The 23,906-nt window shown below is 43.5% G+C and overlaps 1 protein-coding gene across 1 annotated transcript; it reads right to left on the reverse strand.

Moving 5' to 3' along the window:
• Window positions 1-1,764: 1,764 nt before the first annotated feature.
• Window positions 1,765-4,345, reverse strand: LOC141282213 (uncharacterized). The gene is made up of 2 exons (XM_073814797.1): window positions 2,579-4,345; window positions 1,765-2,472 (listed from the first exon to the last, which is right to left on the reverse strand). Exon 1 carries the CDS (start codon window positions 4,343-4,345, stop codon window positions 2,933-2,935), a length of 1,413 nt encoding a protein of 470 aa, XP_073670898.1. The 3' UTR covers window positions 1,765-2,472; window positions 2,579-2,932.
• Between the last annotated feature and the right edge of the window lie 19,561 nt (window positions 4,346-23,906).

The following is a 23,906-nucleotide window of genomic DNA, read 5'->3' on the forward strand; positions in this document are numbered from 1 at the left end:
GGACCCGGCCCATCTGCCATACTACATGAGAGGAAGTAAAAAGAGATTGTTTTGCGGATGGGAGGAGATTTGCGTTTTTGATAAAACATTAAAATGTCACATGATTTAAAAAAAAATAACGAAGCTCACAGATCATTTTACAATGTCATTTGTAAAAAATACCACAATATTCCAAAACAAATTACAGTTTTTTATTTTCATGACAACTTTAAAGTATTAGAATCAATCCACTCACCCCTCCTGAGTTAGAGTATCAGTGAGTATCAGTGAATAATAACGTACATTTTTATGTTTCTCAAATCTTTATGAATTTAATGGCTATAAATATATTTGTTTTCATCAATGTTAAAGGTATATACACAAAAGGATTGGTTGATTTAACTTTTAAAAAGTAAGTGTTCATGCTGGCTTAAAATTTTGAGTTTGTTCATCAATATAGTTGACTCAAAATTATTAAGTTGAATTAACTTAAAGTCTCTGTAAAATCAATCTTAAAAATGGTTCCTAAACACATTATAAATGTTAGAAATGTATTACTGAATCACACCAAAAACTATGTAGTACTGAATTGCAGAGTTAGGGGGTGTGCACACCAAAGCTTTTACGCCCATGGCCGGAGCATGTTTTCAATTGTACCAATGTTTTTCAATTGTAGCTAACAAAGCGCTCAGCTAAAGAAAGCTGGTGCTCAGCCAGGGGCCGCGTTTGCATATGGCAGGGTATGGCAGTTGCCATACCCTAGCATTCAGACAAAACACCAGAAATCAACAGGCTATAATGAAGCTCATTAAAAATAATGTTAAATATTTTCAGTAAAACATATCTGAACATTGGTACATCACTAATATGGATAATTTACGTGTGTGCTCGACTTCATGCTATAATACAGGAACCGACATGTGGATGACATCAACGTGCCGCGAGAGCGGTCTGAAAGCAAACTCTTCCGATGATTTCTCGCCTCACCCTCTCGGTACTTTGATGTCATCAACCTGTCGTTCTTGCAGCGCAGCTTGAATTGTGCAGGAGGTTTCACGCTGTTGTTATAATCTTAATTTTCGCAAGTAAACTCCTTTTTTTGTTTTAACATTCAAACAGACTCACGGTTCTCCCCCACACTCGCGCAATGCATATTGCATACAATATTCCAGAAGTAAAATGATTTGTTCTCTGTGGATAAATAAACATGTTCTCTTACACTGGGAAATTGTAGCGCAGTCGATTGTATTAATTATTTGCGCACGTTTTTGAATATGGCGACTTGTGGAATAAAAACTGTACAACGACAAAAGGTAAGACTTGTTTTTGCATTTAGCCCTGTTTTACTAAGAGTTTTATTTAGTGTTAGTCTTAGTTGGTTAGCTGGCTGGGTTAACTACGTGTGCTCTATCACATCATTAAAAGTCTTTATTGTGTTTTTATAAGTGTTTATTGGCGGCTGTCATGACAAGATTTGTGAAGGGATGTTACAGTATGTTTTGATATTATCTTGTTTTAATTTATCTGTTGCTGGAGTTGCACTTAGTTAATAATGACAACATTTGAAAAGCATTTTAAACAACCATGATTTCTATTTTTGTTTTTCATTTGTATTGCTTCCATATTGTTGTCAGTAAGTGTACATCCGTGCAATCATAGTATGATTTTTTACAGGTTGGTGGAGTATGTACACATATAGATATAATGTGGTTTCATATGTGGCCGTGTAAACCTTCACACTATGGCAAAGACTCCAGCACAGCCATACATCTAACAGGGGTTCTTTATTTCCGACTGAGTTAAGAGAAAACACAGCATTAAATGACTGTGAAATTTCCCCCTGTGTAGTATATTATAATAAACCAAGTTTACAAGAAATATAAAAAGAGATCAAATTAACACAAGCTCCATATACACTGTAAATATTTGATTACAATGGCCTATTCAGTTTAAAGAAAAATAAATAAAACAAATAAAACAGTAGCCCAACTATTGAACACACCCTTTGGGTGAAATTCGGCTGATTAGAAAGGGTTAATACACATTTCTCCTTAAATCACATTCCTTCTCAAGATCATAAAGATCCCAAATCAACAGAGAAAATAAATCAAAACAAACAAAAATAGCCCTGTATGAAATGTACCCCTACAAAACAACGGTAGTGGCTTTCGGATGCTATTCTGTAATATAGACAAAACACAGAAACATTCATAGTACATAAACATTAGCCACTTAACTCAATAAATCTGAACTGAATCCAGTTTACACCTCATTAATCATTTATACAGTGTCAATCATTGTAACAAAATGTTCATATTTAGCCTATTAACAAATTATATTTATTGCTGACATAATATAAACATTACAAAATGTTTCTCTCTCTTCTTCAAATGCACAATAACATTTATAATATGAAACAAAATAAATGAACTCACTCTGTGACACGCTGTAACATGAAACGAGGCGCTGACACACGTGTATCTGTTCTCCCCTCTAATATAATTCAGTCAAAGAGAAAGTGGATTGTTATTTTCCACAAAGTCCCAATTATTATAACAGAACATGCAACTTAAAATAAACTCTTTAAATAAACACTCACGCTCAATCTCCACCACATTAGATATGTGTATATCCACGTGGAAATATCTTGCAGACAGACAGCAAATACGTGATGCACAAGATGGTAAGCAAAACACAAGCAGGACTTTCCTCCTTTCCTTAAGAAAGGCTGATGTTTGCTTTTAATCTTACACACAACTGCTCATGTGCTCAGCTACAGACAGCTATGAACCAGCACAATACACACATGTAGTACACTCTTCCTCTGTGTGCACTCTACTATGCATCACATAAACACGAGTGCCCCCTAGTGGCGGGTAGGTATGAATAAAGCATATTATGCCTCGGTTACACTCTCCCCTGCCATAAGTCAACGTCCTCGTGGACTTCTCTTTTAACTGTCCATAGCTTCTTTCAGTTTTTCAGATGTGTACATTACCATTCCTGCTAATACTTGAGACAAAACATCAGGGCTAAATGATACAGCATTACAAACTGGCTTAGGCAAATTATACAAGTTACTATGTTTGCCTGCTGTCTTTCTTTGAGACCGGCGTGGCGCAGGTGTAGGTGCTCTTTTCAGAGCCGGAACAGGATGTTCCACACCAGCATCTGAAACAGAGTCTATCTGTACTGCATCTGGATCACTGTTTCCTTCATCTATGCTCCTCTCTAGCATATTTGGTGTCTCATCAACTTGCCCACATCCTTCAAGCTCAGGTGCTATCAAGGCCTTTGCCCGTGGACAGGACTGTTCTACACTTCCCTCCACTAAAGGCACTGACTGCACTTTGGGTTGCCATATCTCCTCGACAACTACACACTCAACATCTGAAGGCACTGCTGATGTCTTGGCTAGTGGAACAACATTTTCGTTCACAGGACGTACCCTGCTACGAGGAGCTGGCACAGGAGTTCGCATGGGAGTCGGCAGAGGGCAAGGCCGAATATCTGCACGGTGTATACGTCTTGGGGCACCCCCTTCAATTGGTTCCACCACAAATGTGGTTCCTTGTACATCTTTTACCACATGAACCTCAGGTGCCCAAGCGTCTTGGATCTTATTTCTACCGGAAGGACGGTGCCTTAAATAGACATTTTGTCCCATAGCAATCTCAGGACAATACACATCATTCTCATGTCTCAAAGTTCGCTCTGCTGCCTTTTTCTCTGCATACTCTCGGGCTCTGGCATGGGCATTCTGGAGCCGCTCTTTGTGAATGGACAACCAGTTAGACTCAGGGTCCTTGTCAGGCTCTCGCCCCAACAATGCATCAACTGGAAGAAATGGTTGCGTTCCAAATAGCATGAAATACGGGGAATATCCCGTCGAGGAATGGGGAGTTACGTTGTAGGCGTACACCAATTCTGGCAGGTGCTCTGGCCACTTACGCTTCTTGTCGGGGGGTAGAGAGCGCAGGAGGTCATGTATCGTGCGATTAAATCGCTCGCATTGGGGGTTCCCCTGCGGGTGATACGGAGTAGTTCTTGACTTCCGTACCCCGTACAATCTGCACAGTTCAGCCATGACCGCACTCTCAAAGTTTCTCCCCTGGTCCGAGTGCAATCTCTGCGGCACTCCATATTTGAGAAACCACTCTTTCAGGAGGATCTTGGCGGTAGTTTCAGCCTTCTGGTCTCGTGTAGGAAACGCCTGGCTGAACTTGGTGAAAACGTCTGTCACCACCAGCACGTTTTCCCGACCATCAGTGGCAGGTTCCAGAGTGGTGAAATCAACAGCGACCACTTCCAGCGGTCGAGTAGCTAGAAAGGGAGTCCAAGCAGGACGAATCTTCGGTTGAGGCATCTTAGAAAGCACACAACGGTGACAATTTTTTACCCAGGTTTCTACAGCGTCGTGCATCCCTGGCTAATAGCACCTTGGCTTGAGCAATCCCAAGGTTCTCTCAATGCCCTGGTGCCCCATATTGTCATGGACACTCTGTAGCACCTGCTCAACCAAGCACGCAGGAATTAACATCTGCTGGCACTCACCTAGAGACGCATCATCAACTACTCGATACAACAATCCCTCATGTTCTTTAATTTTCCCCCACTGTTTGAGCAGTGACTGCACTTGCCTAGGCAAACCCCGTTTCTCCCGAACAGAAGGCTTTCTTTTTGCTTGCCAAAAACGTTTCAAGACACTTAAGGACGGATCTGTCTCCTGAAAATGACAGAGCTCTTCCCTAGTATACCCCGGAAACGTTGGTGTGTTTCCAAGACCCTGCTCTGAGCTTATTTCCCTTTCTGTCAGCCCAGCCGGAGCAGATCTGGACTCCGCAAGATCAAGCTCAACAGCCGTTCCTACATGCAGTGCATTACAAATAGCCACGCAATCATCGTACTCTGCATCTTCAGTCTCTACTTCCTTGTCTCCCAGTCCTGGCCTACGAGAAAGAGCATCAGCCGCTGTGTTACAGCGCCCTGGCCGGTACAGCACCTTAAAACTAAACACAGCCAGCTGTGCCACCCAACGTTGCTCCACTGCACCTAACTTAGCAGTATTAAGGTGACAGAGTGGGTTGTTATCAGTAAGGATGGTGAACTGAGACCCCAGCAGATAACCCCTGAACTTCTCTACTACAGCCCACTTCAACGCCAAGAGCTCTAGTTTCCGGCTGCTATAGTTGCGATCGTTGCGTTCGGCACCTCTCAACCTTCGACTAGCGTAGGCTATTACTGTCTTTTTCCCTCCCTGATACTGGTATAAGACAGCACCCAGCCCCCAATTACTGGCATCTGTCTCCAGCACAAACGGGAGTGTGAAGTCGGCATACCCCAGATTTGGAGCACGAGTCAGTTCTCCCTTCAGGTGTTCAAATGCTTGCTGGCATTCAGATGACCAAAGGCCCTGGAATAGCTCCTTACTCTGGGATCCCCTACCTTTTGCAGTGCACTCGTTCACAATATCGTGCAAAGGTCCTGCCACCTTGGAGAAGCCTGCAATAAACCTGCGGTAATAACTGCAGAACCCCAAAAAGGATCGCAGTTCCTTGACCGTATTAGGCACTGGCCACTGCACCACAGCACTCACCTTGTCAGGATCAGGGCCTATGCCTTGGGCTGATACAAGGTGCCCTAGAAACCTGACCTCAGGTTGGAGAAAGTGACACTTTTCCACCTTGATCTTTAATCCAGCCTCTCTCAACCGTTGAAACACGGTCTCAAGCCTGGTTAGGTGACTCTCGAATGTATCTGAATATACCAACAGGTCATCCAAGTAAACCAAGACTATTTGAAACACTAGCTCGCCCATTACGGCCTGCATGAGTCTCTGAAATGTCGCCGGCGCATTGCAAAGACCGAACGGCATCCGTAAGTACTCATACAGACCGAATGGGGTGACAAACACGGTTTTGTGCCGATCCTTCTCGTGAACTGCTACCTGGTGATAGCCGCTCGCAAGGTCTATGGTCGAAAAGACTTGTGCTCTACACAGTGCGTCTAGGCTCTCTTCGATTCTTGGCAGGGGAAATGCATCACGTTTAGTCTTTGCATTCAGCCTCCGGTAGTCTACGCACAGGCGCAGACTCCCATCAGACTTCCGGACCAGTACCACCGGTGAGGCGTATGAGCTTGAACTTTCTCTGATGACTCCCTTTTTAAGCAGACCAGAAATATGTTCCCTCACCTCTTCAAACTGATTTGGAGGTATACGTCTGTACACTTGAGTGACGGGAATGTCATCAGTCACGGGGATCTCATGTTTTACCAAATCAGTGTACCCAAGATCATTGTCGGACATAGCAAACACATCTGCGTATTGCCTCAGCAATGCTCGTAACTCGACCTGTTGCGCTGGAGTTCCCCCCATTTGCACACGATCTACAGGACACGGTAGGTCACCATCACCTTGATCCTCTGTCATTGATCTTACATGGACCGTGACCTCCTCATGATCATCAGAAACTCGCTGAAATTCCACCTTACAAGAATTACTTTCAACCTTGTGACCCTGTGATAGTACCCCTAACCTTGTTTTGGGAGGCAGCCAAACATCCTCTGATGCTAGATTCAACACATGTACAGGGAAAACACATTTACTAGAAGATACTGCTGTAGGTACTAAGACCAACCCCCCTGGAAGTGGCACTGACCCCGGCTCAAATATCATAACACCATTGGCACGGGGTGGCTCTTTATGCACCCGGACCTGGATTGTAGTAACTGAGGCTGCAGGTATAAGTGTTTTGGATTTTCCAGCCACTCGGACTGTAGAGGTTGGCCCAATCAGTGCTGCCTCGTGCACCTTAGTAAAAGCCACTCGCCAATCTGGGTCTAGTGTTCCCCCCAGTGCATTGTCGAACTCAGCTAAAATCAGCTGCTTGCAACGCTGGGCAATGTTCATGCCAATAATGCCTGGAGGTGAATTATCAGCTTCCCCACCATTCTGATCTCGGACTATCAAAAAACCACACCCTGGTATTGTTACTCCCATTACCTGAATATCCAACTCAACATAACCTAAATACGGGAGCGGTAATTTGTTTGCAGCTGTAATCTTGAGCCATTTCATGGTGCTATGCATATCTTTATCCCCCCCATGTAGCTTCCCTCTGAAAAAGCTTTCTGCCAGTGTGCTCACATTGCTGCCTGTGTCTAAAAGACACTTCACTGCTACCCCCCCTATGTTAATTGTAACTACAGGGCATTCGCCCACAGCGCGTTCCAAAAAACGCTCTTTTGTCAAAGGACTGGTAGTTGAGCCATGGTGGGCCCCTCTCATTGCTTGGCTCAACACAACGGAGGGACCCCTTTTCCCGGCACAAGAGTTTCGGCTGGGGCCGTCACCTGGCTTTCCTGATTACTTTGAGAGGTGCACTGACGGGCTATATGTCCCACCCCTTCACACCTCAAGCAAATGGGTTGACCGTCTCTGGTATATCTAGGCTTAAGCTTAGGTCTTTGAGGCCTTTCAGAGGAGGAGCTGCTTCTTTGAGTGGTAAGGTTACGGACAGCGTTAGTAAGCTCACTGATAGCTTTGCCTTGTTGCGCCACTACTGTCACAACCTCCTTTAATACAGTGTGCAAGTCTTCTGAAGGAGACGTGGCCATTTTTGTAGAACCCGCACCCCCCTCAATGCCCACTAAGTAGTGACTTTTGGCAGTACTCGCCTTACGAGGTGGTTGTTCTTCTGCGCACCACATTAATGCCTCTTCCCTAACCTCAAACAGTGTTGCACGGGGCCGGTCACGCACTAACTTACGCAGTTCTCTGCGAAGCGTGGAGTCTCCTACCCCCTCAATAAATTGATCCCTCAGTGTTAACTGCACATCAGGAACTGCTTTTGACGACTGTTGTAGCGCAGCGTTCAGCATTGTTGACAAGGCATGTGAATACTCGCGGAGGTCCTCCCCTTCCAACTGTTTCCGTGAATAGAAGGCATGTAACAGTTGAGGAGTTGTCCGTTTCTCACGAAAAGCATCTCTTAAACAAACAAACAGATCTCGAGGCGCCGTATCATCTCCCCCCAAACACAATTTGACCTCATCAAGTGCTGACCCCCTTAAGTGTGACAAAATAAAGTCTACTTGGTCTTCACGACTCAATCCCCTTACACGAATTACTCGTTCGAGTTCCTCAATAAACTCATCGATGGTCTGACAGTCTTTAGAAGAGTCACCACAGTAAGGAACAATTTGTCGTTCTCTAGGGATATAGACATAAGACCTAGTATTGACAGTGTTAAAACTAGCCAGTGTCGACATCACTTCATCCTGTCTCTTTCCCAAATCCTGAATTTGAGACTGGAGCTGTAGCAAAGGGTTAACTCTCTCGTCGTCACTCACCCGGGAAGCAGCACCAAGTCCTTGGCTGTCCTCTCCCTGTGCCTGTGCTTGCTCAGTATCTTCAGCTTCCATGGCTCTATACGGCAGATGTCAATGGCTTCAGTCTCTACAAAATCACACACTAACACAGTCCCATGCAGACTTCCCAGTCAAGTTGATCCTGAAGCGTTGACACTTGAACTCTCCGCCGTCCTTCCTGGATCAGCACATAGCTCGCTGTTGACTCTCGGTGACAAACATCCAGCCTCGACCACTATCGTTGTTTACCCCACTTATAGTAATAAGAATAAAAAATAATAATAAACAAAACCTCTGCACAAAAGGAAACCCACAGTAAGTAACTAATAACCCCACTCCTGGTACCAAAAGATGTGGCCGTGTAAACCTTCACACTATGGCAAAGACTCCAGCACAGCCATACATCTAACAGGGGTTCTTTATTTCCGACTGAGTTAAGAGAAAACACAGCATTAAATGACTGTGAAATTTCCCCCTGTGTAGTATATTATAATAAACAAAGTTTACAAGAAATATAAAAAGAGATCAAATTAACACAAGCTCCATATACACTGTAAATATTTGATTACAATGGCCTATTCAGTTTAAAGAAAAATAAATAAAACAAATAAAACAGTAGCCCAACTATTGAACACTCCCTTTGGGTGAAATTCGGCTGATTAGAAAGGGTTAATACACATTTCTCCTTAAATCACATTCCTTCTCAAGATCATAAAGATCCCAAATCAACAGAGAAAATAAATCAAAACAAACAAAAATAGCCCTGTATGAAATGTACCCCTACAAAACAACGGTAGTGGCTTTCGGATGCTATTCTGTAATATAGACAAAACACAGAAACATTCATAGTACATAAACATTAGCCACTTAACTCAATAAATCTGAACTGAATCCAGTTTACACCTCATTAATCATTTATACAGTGTCAATCATTGTAACAAAATGTTCATATTTAGCCTATTAACAAATTATATTTATTGCTGACATAATATAAACATTACAAAATGTTTCTCTCTCTTCTTCAAATGCACAATAACATTTATAATATGAAACAAAATAAATGAACTCACTCTGTGACACGCTGTAACATGAAACGAGGCGCTGACACACGTGTATCTGTTCTCCCCTCTAATATAATTCAGTCAAAGAGAAAGTGGATTGTTATTTTCCACAAAGTCCCAATTATTATAACAGAACATGCAACTTAAAATAAACTCTTTAAATAAACACTCACGCTCAATCTCCACCACATTAGATATGTGTATATCCACGTGGAAATATCTTGCAGACAGACAGCAAATACGTGATGCACAAGATGGTAAGCAAAACACAAGCAGGACTTTCCTCCTTTCCTTAAGAAAGGCTGATGTTTGCTTTTAATCTTACACACAACTGCTCATGTGCTCAGCTACAGACAGCTATGAACCAGCACAATACACACATGTAGTACACTCTTCCTCTGTGTGCACTCTACTATGCATCACATAAACACGAGTGCCCCCTAGTGGCGGGTAGGTATGAATAAAGCATATTATGCCTCGGTTACACATAGATTCGTTATTTGAATGGCCTTCTTGTACAAAGAATTTTTGCCATACACTAGGTTTTAATGAAACGCCGCCACTGTTCTCAGCGGAAAAAAACAGCTGGCAAACTGCATCCTCCAGGCGTTTTCAGCCGCGTAAAATAGCTTTGGTGTGTCCTGCCCCTTAGAACGTAAAACAGTTTTTCATTATTTCTGTGTTCAGGATTATTTGGGCAGGGTTAAAACTTGAGCCACCGTGCATGGCCTTGCCCCTAACACAGTCATGGGCATCAGTTTAGACTGTAGCGATATTTGAAAGTTGAGAGGGGAACACAGTTTTCTCACGAGTGGGCGTAGTTTCAGCGCCAACAGCTGATACGCCCCACTGATTGAGAGCAGAGAATGCCGCCTATTTTTCAAAGATGTTGATAATTTATTTATTTACTTTCCAGCAATCAAATTTGGTTGGGTGGTTAATACATTTTTCTGTGGTGTGAAAAACTCAAAACACATTGAATATTTTTACAATATAGACCAGTGGGCCTGCACGAAGTCTGTGGGTTGCCCTCAAAGCACATTTCATTAATAACCTTAATTTTAATATTTTTTTATTACATATTCTTTATATTAGCTGGGCTTTTTTATGTATATGAACATTTTAAACAATGATAAAACATATCAACAAGTCAAATAAAAGTAAAACAAAAAAGTTTTGAGTAGACTAAAAGTAGCCCTCCAGATTGCTTTATCCCTTGTGGTAGCCCTTGCTCACAAAAAGGTTGGAGAGACCCCTGATATAAACTTTACAGGGACTTTAAAATTTTAAGGCAGCACAAACACTTAATTTTTAAAGATGAACCAACAATTTTTTACATTGTAGATATGTTTTTTGCAACGCAATAATTATGTATTTTATGAGGTGGCTAATTCATATAAATTTGTGTGACCAAATTGTACGTGTTTGTACAATTTGCTTTCACCCCTGTGACGTGGGGTTTAGGGTTAAGTTTAGGGGTGGGGTATCATTATTTATTTATTTATTATGTTCCATAACAATTTACTTAAATGGGTGTTCATAAGACTGATATGACACCTTTATAATCATGACATGACACGTGTCATGAATATGAAGGAGATTTTATGCACATTTATGACAATTGTCATTAAGTGTCATTTGTTCAGTTATGTCATTTTTAATGCAAAGATGACATTGTTTGAGATGTCTTTGTTATGACAACTTAACATAAACCAATCCATCATAACTTGTCATAAATATGTCATAAACATGACATAGCAGAATATTTCTCAAGAACTTAAGAAACTACCTGGCTTTATGGGTTAACATAACATTAAATGTCATTAAGTGTTAATAAACTGTCAAATAATTTTAAATACCTTAACAAAGTGCAACAGACACGTCAAAATATTATACTTAACTTAACGTATGTGCACAATAGAAAAAAACTGACAACTCATAGAACTTTTTCTTCCTCACACAGAGGGTTCTGAAATTTTCTTACATAGAAGAAAAAACTAACAAAACATTTAATCTATTTAATTTAATGTAATTACCTTTGCAGCAATATGGACTCTGCATGGCTTAACCCATTATTGTACTGTTTTTCATTCAATTTTAGGTGAATCGGTTTCAAATGCAATAAAATATAATTTTATACATTTGAATTATTATTGTTATTATTATTAATTATTATTAAATTATTGATTTTATTTGTTAAACACACAGAGTTAACTTAAAAAAACATTATGAACGCTTAGGTTACTCACGTAACCCCGGTTCCCTGAAATAACGGGAACGAAGCATTGCGTCAGTTAGCTGACGCTATGGGGGAAACTCCTGTTTACTCCGTGACTGAAGCCTATTGGTTAACGTCTGTACAAAGTACAGACCAATGACGTTTGAACCCGCGCGCGGGAGGAACGCGTCCTTATATAAGCGCGGTTCAATCGTCAGGAGCTCATTATATTCGACTGAAGCGCGCAGCCGAATAACACTCGCTGCGTAGACGTTTGTAGCACGGCAAGAGACGCAATGCTTCGTTCCCGTTATTTCAGGGAACCGGGGTTACGTGAGTAACCTAAGCGTTCCCTTTCAATACGGTTCACTTCGCATTGCGTCAGTTAGCTGACGCTATGGGGGAACGTAATCCCATCACGCCGTGCATACACAACGTACTGAAGTGCCTTACCGGAGAGACACTGCGTGTGGCCCTATACCCGGCATATTCACAGCTTAAAAAGCAAATGTGTAAGCACCATATAATTGTTGACGCGCACACGGTGGGGTTTTAAACGCACCGGGGGCACATAACATAGCACAAGACGGCGAGGTACCGAGCGCACCGCGGCTGTGCGAGATAAGTAAATTCAGAGTCACGTTGGTGAGCTCGCTGAGCGCACCGTGGTGTACACATAAAACGCATGAGCGTGCATGATTGAGCCGAGAGAACCTGCGCTCGTAGGGCAGGGACGTCTAAGCTGTACAATCTGACAACGTAGACGGCGAAGACCAGCCGGCCGCGTAGCAGATATCAAATATAGATATAGATACCCCTGTAGACCAAGTTCATGAAGAAGCCAAACTCGCAGAGAGTGGGCTCTATATAGGACATAGCTCATAGAGGGGCGTGAGCCAGTGCGATGGTTTCAACGATCCATCTAAATAACCACTGTTAGCAACAGACATACGTAGTGAGTGATCTGTGAAGCTCACGAACGGCCGATCTGACTATAATATGCGGCAGAACGGTTCGTAGCGTGGGATTATACAGATACCACAATAGTGTGAACCCAGGTGCACCCTCGAGCGCATCGGGATGCATATAGGTAGTATTATAGTGCACAGATCGGTGAGCTTTCCAAGCGCGCCGTAAATGTGTATTGACTATAAATTGCACGGGCACAGGTGAACACTTGAATACATCGTGAATGCATATAGATGAATCAGAGTGTTATAATGCACAGGCCGGCAAGATTCTCGAGCGCGCCGTCATGTGTTCTGATAATAAATTGTGCGCACACGGGTGAACTCTTCAGTGCACCGTGAATGCGTATAGATAAATCACTGCACAGAACGCGCCGTGAATGTGTACAAATATGATTGATGAACGTAACGGTGGGCACCCAACGCACCGTGAACGTACACAGATGAACAACAATGTATGTGTCACAAATCATAACACAGCTGTGTATACAGGTGAGCTTTCCCAAGCGCATCTTATTGTATACCAAAATGTTATAGCGTGTACATGTGAGCTTCTCTAAGCGCACGGTGGACGCATATAATTAAAAACCATATCGTGCATACAGGTGAGCTAATGGGCGCACCTTTAATGCAACAAACCTCAGTAGTGCGAAGCAGGGATGTCGAAGCTGTAAACTGACAACGTGGACGGCGGGGACCAGCCGGCCGTGTCACAATTGTCAAATGAGAAACCTCTAAGACCATGCCCATGCTCTAAGACAAGTGAGCATAATTGTCACGGGAGGTGATAACGTCAACGATCCATAAATAGCCTGTATTGACAGGTGCTCTAGTGAGTGATCTGTGACGCAGATGAACAGCTGATCGTCTGATGTACGTCAGACGTATGTGTCATCCAGGACCTTGGACAGTTCCAGAGCGCTGTGCCTCGGGCACCGTCCGCATCTGAGAAATGACAGGCTTATGAATAAAGTGAATGGTCAGCCGTAAAAGCATGGTTCGCTGTTACCGCCGCCGTCCGCATCTGAGAGATGACAGGCTTGTGAATTAAATGAATGGTCGGTCTTAAAAGCGTGGTTCGCTGTTATCACGGCCACATAGATATAGGTAGGGGAGAGAGCCGCCGTGCCTCTGTAGTGAGGAGAAAAGTGTTCCACCCACGATTCGCGGGGGGTATTGACTTTCAAATGTCACTAGACAGAATGGATCAGACTTTGCATAAGGACGCCTCGTGAAAGGGGTCCTAGCAGCTTGTGTCAATGTGTCATAAGGCACGTAATGTAGGTCGTGTCCCACGGATGCCATCTCCGCACGCCCATCGTAATGGGTTAATATTGGTAGTTTTAGCATGAGATGCGTATCACTCTGATTGAACATAGCTTATAAAGCGATGCAATGAGTTTATAAAGGAGATGACTCGTCAGCTTGTTCAGGGGGCGAGATCTCAGTCTGGTTCGGTAAATAATGAAACCACCGTAGATTGCCCGACCGCATTATCACAATAACACGGTCGAGAGTGCTGCAGTGCTAAATCATCCTCTTAATGTACCGTATTCACAGTACAAGGTGATTTATATGAGACAAACGGCGTTCCACGCGCCGAAGGCTGATTGCCGTCGTAAAGCGTGTTCAACCCACAGCAAATGCTGGGCTAGCTCGTAATGACAGCACTCCATGCAGCAGTGTGTAACTTAAGCAAGCTTCCCGGCCGTCAGCTCGGGGCGGGACCTTTGCTTAGTCAAACTGAAGTGGACTTATGAACAATGCCACGATATTCAGCTTTCTGAGGCTCGTTAGAGGGGTACGTGCGCCCGTCTTAAACGAGATGCCGCGCGCGTCTGACTGTGCGCGCGCTTTAAGCTTTGAAACTTATTGTGGCGGGTAGCAAGCTCACTTGAGGTTGATATTACCCTTAATATCTCCGAGTATTGGAGCGGAGGTGTGAGCGTCTTCGGATCCGCTAATATAAATCAGCTATATGGCCGAAAAACGTCATAAACCGCTTGGCTGTAAAGGGTTTGAGTGGCCGTCCGGAGAGGGCGCGATTCAAACGCTTCGAAAAACGTCATAAACCGCTTGGCTGTAAAGGGTTTGAGTGGCCGTCCGGAGAGGGCGCGATTCAAACGCTTGGAGCCATGCAAAAGTCTGAGGCTGTCCTTCCTCTAGGAAGAGAGAATAACAGCCGTAAGACCGTGCTCGTTTGCGCCATCAGCATCGTAGCGGAGAAACTGAGGTGGGCTGCGAGCGAATTTGGCAGAAAGGTGTTAGAGACACCGTACAGTCGTGGGGTGTCAATACACAGTATATGGCCAAACCGGGGTTTTTTCGGCTAGCGTCGATAGAATTATGGACAGCGGGCCGTGTGTGCGTATTACTGATTGCTTGTCAGTAAGGCGATAAAGTGTTTAGAGACACCGTACAACCGTGGGTGTCAATACACAGTATAGTAAGCACGGAAATTACTCTTTTTAGAGGAATTAAATACCGTTCGCCACTATAGTGAGGTCGCATAGCCGACAGTATTACACAGTATGTTTGGATAAACAGCACACAGAAAACATTTCAGGGCAGTCCAGCCGAGGCGCGACATAACCCCTTTTTCCCAGACAGTTTCGTTCTCTGTTGATGCAGCTATGCTGCGGAGACCAGAGCTCAGCCGTTCAGGTGCACAAGCCTCAGTAGTGACGGTGACCGAACGGCTCACGGAGCAGGGTAGTATGTCTAGGTAGTTTAATGTCAGACTGAACCCATCGCAGAGAGGAAGTCTGCCGCGAGGCCCGCGGTTTTGCCGTTTATTAAAAGGGCAGAAAAACCGGGTATATATATATAAGAATGTACCAATATTCAGCGCACTGATATAGGACGGGACTGAATAAAGGGAGGTATTCGGGCCTCAGTATATTATAAACAAATTCATTCTGCCTCTGATTCCGTCTAAACCAGAGAGAAATTACCAGGCAGACGAAAAATGAGCTATCTGAAGTGAGATCGGCTCAGGCCAGTAAAGCTCTATAATAAGTGTTTTAGCGCTCCAATAGAGGCGTGTCCGCCTTATCGAGCAGACGAATGAGATCGTGCCGCTCCAGGAGGGGAGGGGCATGAAGCTCTCTTAAAATGAGTGTTCTTGGTGCTCCAATAGCGGCGAATCGGCCCTATCGAGCAGACGAATGAGATCGCGCCGCTCCAGGAGGGGAGGGGCATGAAGCTCTGTAATCGTTGAACACTGGACAGCTGCATTTAGAGGCAGCGAGCCGTAATACCGCGTGCTAGCTAAGCCGTTAAGAGACCTCACCACTGTGGGGAAAGGAGCGAGGGACTCCGCGAGCGTGGAGCACGAGTGGCTGTGCTATGACAGAGACAGGGGCAGACCGCCCGTGTTTGCTTGTCGTATGCATCTATCCAGGTCTACGGTTCCCCGCTTGTTCATCTCAACAAGAGAGGAACGGCAGAGGGGAGCAGCAACAGACAGAACAGCCATGCGTCGTGACGGTATCACCCGATGCACTCGGGGGATTAATATATGTGCCAGAGATCTCGCCACTGAATTTGAGAGGAGCGAAGGGACTCTGTAAGCATGAACGGTTGCGGTGTGACAGAACACAGGGGGGGTTAGTCCGTGTGTGCTTGTCTATGCATCCATCTAGTCTCATGGCTCGCCGTGTGTTCATCCCGGCGAGAGAGGAACAGCAGGGGGAGCACGAAACATGGATAAGACAACCAAAGCATAAGCGCGGTCCCGGCGTGGGAGGTGCCAGACCGGTAATGCGCTCGGAGGAAATTCATAGCAGAGAGGCTCACCGAGCCGCTGTGCTGGACGCTATTACAACAGCGCCTGCTCTTTTAGCTTATAGCTTTATATTAAAAATATTGATCTTACCGGGCGGCCGCAGGGGAGACCTCGTCAGGCGTGTCCGCTGCACAGGGCTCGTACCACGGCAAGCGAAGGCTATCTTCGGTTCTCGGCCGGAAAGCGGCAGGGGAAGACGCTAGACCTGGACTCTGCTATCTTCGGTTCTCAGCCGGAAAACGGCAGGAGAAGACGCTAGGCCTGGACTCCGCTGCAGGGCTTTTGTCAACGGCGAGGTAAGGCTTCTTCTTTTTCTTCGGAGCAGCGAGAGGTTCGCGCTGAAGGAGAAAATAATGAGCTCCTGACGATTGAACCGCGCTTATATAAGGACGCGTTCCTCCCGCGCGCGGGTTCAAACGTCATTGGTCTGTACTTTGTACAGACGTTAACCAATAGGCTTCAGTCACGGAGTAAACAGGAGTTTCCCCCATAGCGTCAGCTAACTGACGCAATGCGAAGTGAACCGTATTGAAAGGGAACTGAAGAATATTCATGATGTTGTTATAAAACTGTCACAAGGTGACGTTTCGTGGGGGCGGAACAGAAAGTAGTAGAGATGGGTTCCGCTCGACGACGAGTTCTGCCCGGAAGGAAGCGAGAACACCGGAACTTCCGGGTTTCCCCCGAAGAAAAATCAGAGTATCATATAAATATCGAGAAGGAGGAACTGTTTGGCGTGTGTTGTGAGTGCCATATTATAGCTTCGGCCCCACCGGAGAAAGAAGTGTGGGTGAGCTGATGGTTGCATAGTGAAGACGGATAAGGGATCCGCCGATAAACATTAACCCCTTTTCTCTTTGTGCTGGAAACCACGCCCGACGAGCCGCACGGGAAACCTGGGACTAAGCAGGCCATATCCTTAGTTCACGAAGTGTGTGTGTGCGATGCTGTGGGTGAGTCTTGACCTTTATTTTATGTACGTACACTGAAGCTTGCAGTGCAGTGCTGTGCTTTTTGGAGATAGAGACTGTTTTAGCCCAGAGACCCCATGTGAGAGCAACGACACGTCTAGTACAGACCAGTGCAAGTGAGGGGAAACAAGTACCAGTAGCTCCACTGTGATCAGTTGAACCATCGCCGATCCGAGAGAGGGTGTGGTGAAACACATTGTGTATCTGAGTGAGTACCCTACGAATATTTACTGTTTGGGCCGAAGGCCATTGTTGTGGGCAGTTTGTCATATTAACCATCTGTGTGCGGAGCCTCTTCAGAAAGTTCACCCCTGCTCAGCATCCCCGGGACCAGCAAGGAGAGGGAGAGCTAGGGAAGCGTTCGGCCCCGCATGCTCTGTCTGCCGTGGTCCTCACACCTGTGAAGAGACACGAAAAGCCCCAGTCTGTGTATCACGTATGCATATGAAGTGTAACTTATCTCTGCTTTCAGTACGTTTGTGAGGAGGAGCAAAGAGCCCCAGTGCACGACGAACTTACCCTTGCGGTGCCTACTTACCTCTATCTGCAGTACGACTCCGAAGAAGGACGAGAGATCCTGGAACGCAGTTCCTCGACCCCTGCTCCAACACGACCTGGAAGGGAACCCTAAGGGCGAGAAAGTAAAACACCACCTTAGACACGATCTCCACGAGTTTAGCTGGCAAGTAGCTGAGAAACATTGAACCTAATACTCATTGCATTTCCTTGTTCTGCCTCCAGGAGAAGCGGAGGGCGCCACGGATAGCAGAGAGCCCCTAGACAATAGTCCCACCCTCTGCTTCCTGCAGAGTTCAGTTCTGGAAGCAAGCAGAAAGAGAGTTGTTTTAATTTGCCTTTTCCCCTTTTCCCTTACTTTTAAATATTTAAATAAAGATTTGTTTTAAACTTAGTATACTCTGTCTGTCTGGTCATTGGGGTGGCTTTGGGAACCTCCTCGAGGTGGAAACTAGGAAGGGGCGTGACCCTTTAGCTATCTCTGGTCCGCTCCGACCTGTGTGACAAAACTATTTAACAGAGTATTAACATTTAATGACATTTTAAAGACAAATTATATTTGTACCACTGCAGTTGAGGTCAAGAAAAATATTCATGACGCTGTTATAAAACTATATGACAGAGTATTAACACTGAATGACATTTAAATGACAAATTATATTTGTACCACTGCAGTTGAGGTCAAGAAAAATATTAATGACACTGTTATAAAACTATATGACAGAGTATTAACACTAAATGAGATTAAAATGACAAATTCAATTTGTATCACTGGTAAAAAGTGGTCCGTTATGTTGTCTTGGTAATGTCAAGTTGTCATAACAAAGACATCTCAAACAATGTCATCTTTGTATTAAAAATTACATAATTGAACAAATGACAGTTGTCTTATAAATGTGTCATGTCAGTCTTATGTACACCCCTTTAAGTAAAGCAGGGGTGTCCAAAGTCGGTCCTGGGGGGGCCGGTGTCCTGCAGAGTTTTGCTAAAACTTCCCTCAACACACCTGCCTCAAAGTATCTAGTCTGCCTAGTAAGACCTTGATTAGCTGGATCCGGTGTGTTTGATTAGGGTTGGAATAAAACTCTGCAGAGACACCGGCCCTCCAGGAGCAGGATTGGACATCCCTGAAGTAAAGTGTTACCTTTTTTCAAATAATCGTCCATTTTTTGTGTTATTGAATTCAAACGAATCAGCCAACTCACGAAATACATACACATTCTAGTGAAATCCGGTTGTTTTTGTGTCTGGTATGATTTAAAAAAATACTTTAGGTTTCCAGAGAGAAAAGAACAATACAGATGTGAATCAACATGCCGTCAAGAAAATAATGACGTCATTTTGGGTGAACTATTCCTTTGAAGGTTATGATATGAAGCATAAAACAATTCAAATTTACTCCTCCGGATCTCAAATGTACTATTACTTAATGTAAAAAAAGTGTTACTTTGTGTTCCATGTAATGTAAATCCACAGAAGAAGTTGATATTGCTCTGTGGGGCTGTTCCCACCATTGACTCTTTCATGAGGTGTACTGACACAGAACAAGCACTCTCACAAAAACACACTCACTAATCCCGCTACAGCCAAAAGGGAAGTGTTAAGCAAAGACTGCGGCATATATTACAAATGAGTGGATTTCGCAATCAAAGCTCTCTATTGTTCTTTAGGACTGAGCCTGAGCCATGTTAATATGCCTAATACCGCATGCACTAGGGTTTTCCATTCCCAAACACTCGCTTTCAGCCAAACCACCTTTTCACCCTGTGTACAACAAAGTAACAACCTAAGGTGACGCCATGGCAACAGACGTATCACTGCTACGGGGATCTGTTGAACAATGTACATTTCAAGCCTTGGAAAGGAAGAACGATCTAGAATGACAGAGAAGCAGCAAGGATTTAAGGGATGATCTATCTTTTTGTACGCGTGCCATGTTGCAGAGGCTTGCGAGGAGTAATTTAAGCAGTTAGTGTTCTGGGAAGCCAGCGTGCAGCTGACTAAAATGGAATCTGGAAGACGGGAGTGTTGCTGAGCATTGAGTTACCCGCTAATCTGAGTGGTGTTACTTTTCTGGTGTGCCAGCTGGCCTTGTGAAGCTGCATCGGGCAGGCCTGAGGCTACGCTGTGATAATGCATTCCCTGCTTGAGTGCAGAGCATCTCCTGGGCTCAGTGAATTTCTTATAACAGCTAACTTGAGTGTTGAGATATCCGAAATGGCAAGAGCACAAGTTTGGCAGAAACTCAAAGTTTTTTAACTATGAGTTGTTTTTCCTTTTGGTCGGTTGGTTGTGCCGCTTCTTGATCGAATGAAAGACCCAAAACTGTCTTTGTTTCAACATGCGTATTATCTGCAGTACAGTAATTTTTCATCATAAAGATGTCACTAATGTTTCTCCTGGCATTTAGACAAGCGCAGACTTCAGTGCAGCCAGGCTCCGACATACCCATGAACTTCATTGTAAAATGAACTAAATATATGCTTCTATTGTGTTCTCCATTGATTTCCTCAAGCTCTATGAAGAATAAGTGAAAGAAGCCATCAATATGCCTAATTAGAGGGTATGGCCAGTTGCTTCAAAAGGCTCACACCCAACTATGTGACTGTATCACCATCTGAAGGAAGGGTGCTTCTGAAGAATGGCCCATCTGTTAGAGACTCTGGCCTGAGGGTCTGGCTGAAAAATAAGTTTTGGAAAGGCATGGATCGATGGTTTTATCTCAGAATGGTAAAGAGCCACGTATAGACCCCGGCACAACTTTATCCCACCTTTATGCGAGCAAAGGTTAATGCTGGGCCATATGTCATTGTGTCATGGGTCACAGTGCTGATGGATGTCCAGAGGTTCTGGTTGAGCACATTCTGTGTGGTGAATGGTGGCTCAGATAACTGAGACAGGCATAGAGTTATCCAACTTTAAATCTAAATAAATTTAGTAGTTTTGTGTGTTTAAGGGTTGGTTCACCCCAAAATGACAATTTTATCATAAATCACCCCTGTTTCGTTCTAAACCACCAAGTTCTCCGATTGTCTTCAGAACACATTTTTAGATATTTTTGATAAAAACCAGGAGGCTTCTGTCTGTCTCATAGACTGCAGATTCAAGCCCAGAAAAGAATAAAGACATCGCCAAAAAATATCATTAAGTTAAATTAAATAATAATATTATGAAGCGAAAAGAACCTTTTGTATATTTAGAAGATTTTATTTAAACTCGCAAAAGAGGATGTTTTTCGCCGACTGAGAATCCAAAAACGGTTACTGAGTTTTTTAAATGAGCGCATGCGTAAGAACAGCCTCCCTCCTTCACGGCTCATTTCTAGGGAACGCCTTCCAAAACTCGTGAACGAATATTTGAACACGAGTGTTTGTTTACCACCGGCATATGCTGTGTCGCGTCAGTGGATTCATTATGTGAAATGATTTGATAATAAACAAATAAGACGTTAAAATGTTAGATCAGTCTACGCTACTCCCATTTCAACTAGCATGTAGCAGACTGGTCACTGTCTTGCAACCACAGTACAAGAACAACATCAATATACCTGAATAACAGTACAACAATAATTATTCCACAAAGAAAGGATAATCACTGTTACCTGTCCAGAAGAATTTTGCGAACTGCGCGTCTGTCTTGACACCTCTTTGTTCCTTCATTGCTCTCCAGCGTTCAAATGTTTTTCCAGTAACGACTCTGTTTATATTACGTTCTTCTGACAATTGTCTCCTATTCCCAGCAGCTTAAAAAAGTCTTTCTTTTTCGTCCTCCTTCGAGTTTCTTCTCTACCGTGGTGCAAATTTGAGGAGGAAGCAGGATCGACAATGAAAACAAAACGAAACTTAAGACGGAGTTTCATGCGCTATGCCCATGCATCGCCTGTGTTTAGTTACTGGAGTGCGCACGTCTCTCACAAGGATTGTAATGGCAGTGATTGACAAGCCAGAGGGCCAATTGCTTATGCGATGACCGCATGAGCAATTGGCTGATGTTTTTAAGGCCCTATCTTGTGCACATATGACATATATTAATAATATTACTTTCAGTGCAGCTAATAAATAGTCTTTTATCATTTAGTTAAGACAGTTTCAAGTAATATTGCAAAAATGTATAAAACAAACATCCTCTTTTGCACCTTTAACAATTTGTTCTCCTACCTGGTTGTTCATTGCGCATTCAAGAGCAGACTACGGCGCATGTTGCTGACGTGACCTGCTGGCGTAGTTGCCAATGTTTTTGCTTTTTTATTTAAGCCATTATAGAAAACATTGTAAACAATAATTAAACACCCCGTATAAATGCAAAAATTACGCTGGCAACGATGTAAGCAGGTCAGGTGGGCAGCATGTGTTATAGTCTGGTCGTGAACGGGCACTGAACAACCAAGGAGGAGAACAAATTGTTGAATAAATTGTTCGTTTTGTTTTCTTTGCGCACAAAAGTGTTCTCGTCGCTTCAAAATATTATTATTGAACTACATTCTCAGCTTAAGCTTAAGTTTTTGTATTATTCAGAGTTCAGAGCAACTCCTGGGCTCAGTGAATTTTTTACACCAGCTAACTTGAGTGTTGAGATACCCGAAATGGCAAGAGCACAAGTTTGGCAGAAACTCAAAGCACACATACGGTTTTTACCTATAAGTTGTTTTTCCTTTCGGTCAGTTGGTTGTGCTGCTTCTTGATCAAATGAAAGACCCAAACCTTTTTTTGTTTCTTCATGTGTATTATCTGCTGTACTGTAATTTTCTATCGTAAAGATGTCACTAATGTCAGATGTCCAGTGCGTGTCCACTAGCAGACTACTGATGGATCATGGACTTTTCTGGGCTTGATTGTGTTAATCAAACTGCAGTCTATGGGACAGACAGAAGCTTCCCGGTTTTCATCAAAATATCTAAAAATGTGTTCTGACGACAATTGGAGGACTTGGTGGTTTTAAACAACACAAGGGGTAATTTATGATAAAATTGTCATTTTGGGATGAACCAGGCGTTTAAATGAAGCTTCTATTCATGTTTGACCATGGTGGGATGTGTTTTCCTACTTCTTATTAAATCACATTAATAGCTGCTGACTGGTAAGCATACCGTAGTAAAAGTTCACTACGGTTTTCCAGGAAAGTTTTTTACTACAGTTTTCGTGCCCAAGTCAGACACGAGTAATTCTGCTGGCTCTGCGACACAGGGAACCCTCTTAATATGGTCTGTATGTACTGTATACAATCTACATAAAAAAATCTAAAACTCTTTGATTTAAACCAAAAGCAGATGCCAGTAAATGGCTTCCCGTTTAAGGTGAAGCATAAATCAAAATAAGTTGGCAGCATTTTTGCTGAAAGTCACCATTATTAAATAGAAAAAGTAGGACAGTAAAATTTATCAGGAAAGGCCCAAGCCTCAACTTCTACAAAACACCAAACACACAATAAAAGCCTTTCACCGTACAGGATGTAAAGTAAACAGGTCTTAGCATCTAAATCCAGTCATCTTGAGCTAAAGTCATTAAATGAAATAGATTCAACCATCACTGATGAATACGCTCCTCATTAATAACTTTATCCCAGTTGGATGCATTGATCTCACCAATGGGCAGAAGAGAGAGGAATTAATGCCGGTTCGTCAAGTAAATTATGAGAAATGCACTTGTGAAGCAAACTGCCAGTGACTCTAATCTGAGGAATTCTCACTCCCTCCTGAGGTCAGTAATTGGGTCTTTCTCTTTCTCTCTCTCTCTCTCTGTTTTTTATCTGCCCCTCCAGCAGGCCTGTACACGTACTGAAGCTCTTTGAAATGCATCTTCCTTCAGGCCAGCCAAAAACATGCTTTCTGAGAAACGAAATGCTCTTTAACATCTTCAGAGTCTTTTGGGAGTTTAGAGATCTCACAGAACAAGCTGAAATCTGGCTTTATGTTACAATTCGTTTAGCCATTATACACAGCTGTTTCATCTTCTGTTCATAACCCACTAAACTAAACTGCCTCTCCCTATGCTGATTCCATAATAGTCAGATCTGGAATTTATAATCAAAATCAAAGTC

The sequence above is a fragment of the Paramisgurnus dabryanus genome, chromosome 5 (assembly GCF_030506205.2).
Source record: "Paramisgurnus dabryanus chromosome 5, PD_genome_1.1, whole genome shotgun sequence".
Lineage (NCBI taxonomy): Eukaryota > Metazoa > Chordata > Actinopteri > Cypriniformes > Cobitidae > Paramisgurnus > Paramisgurnus dabryanus.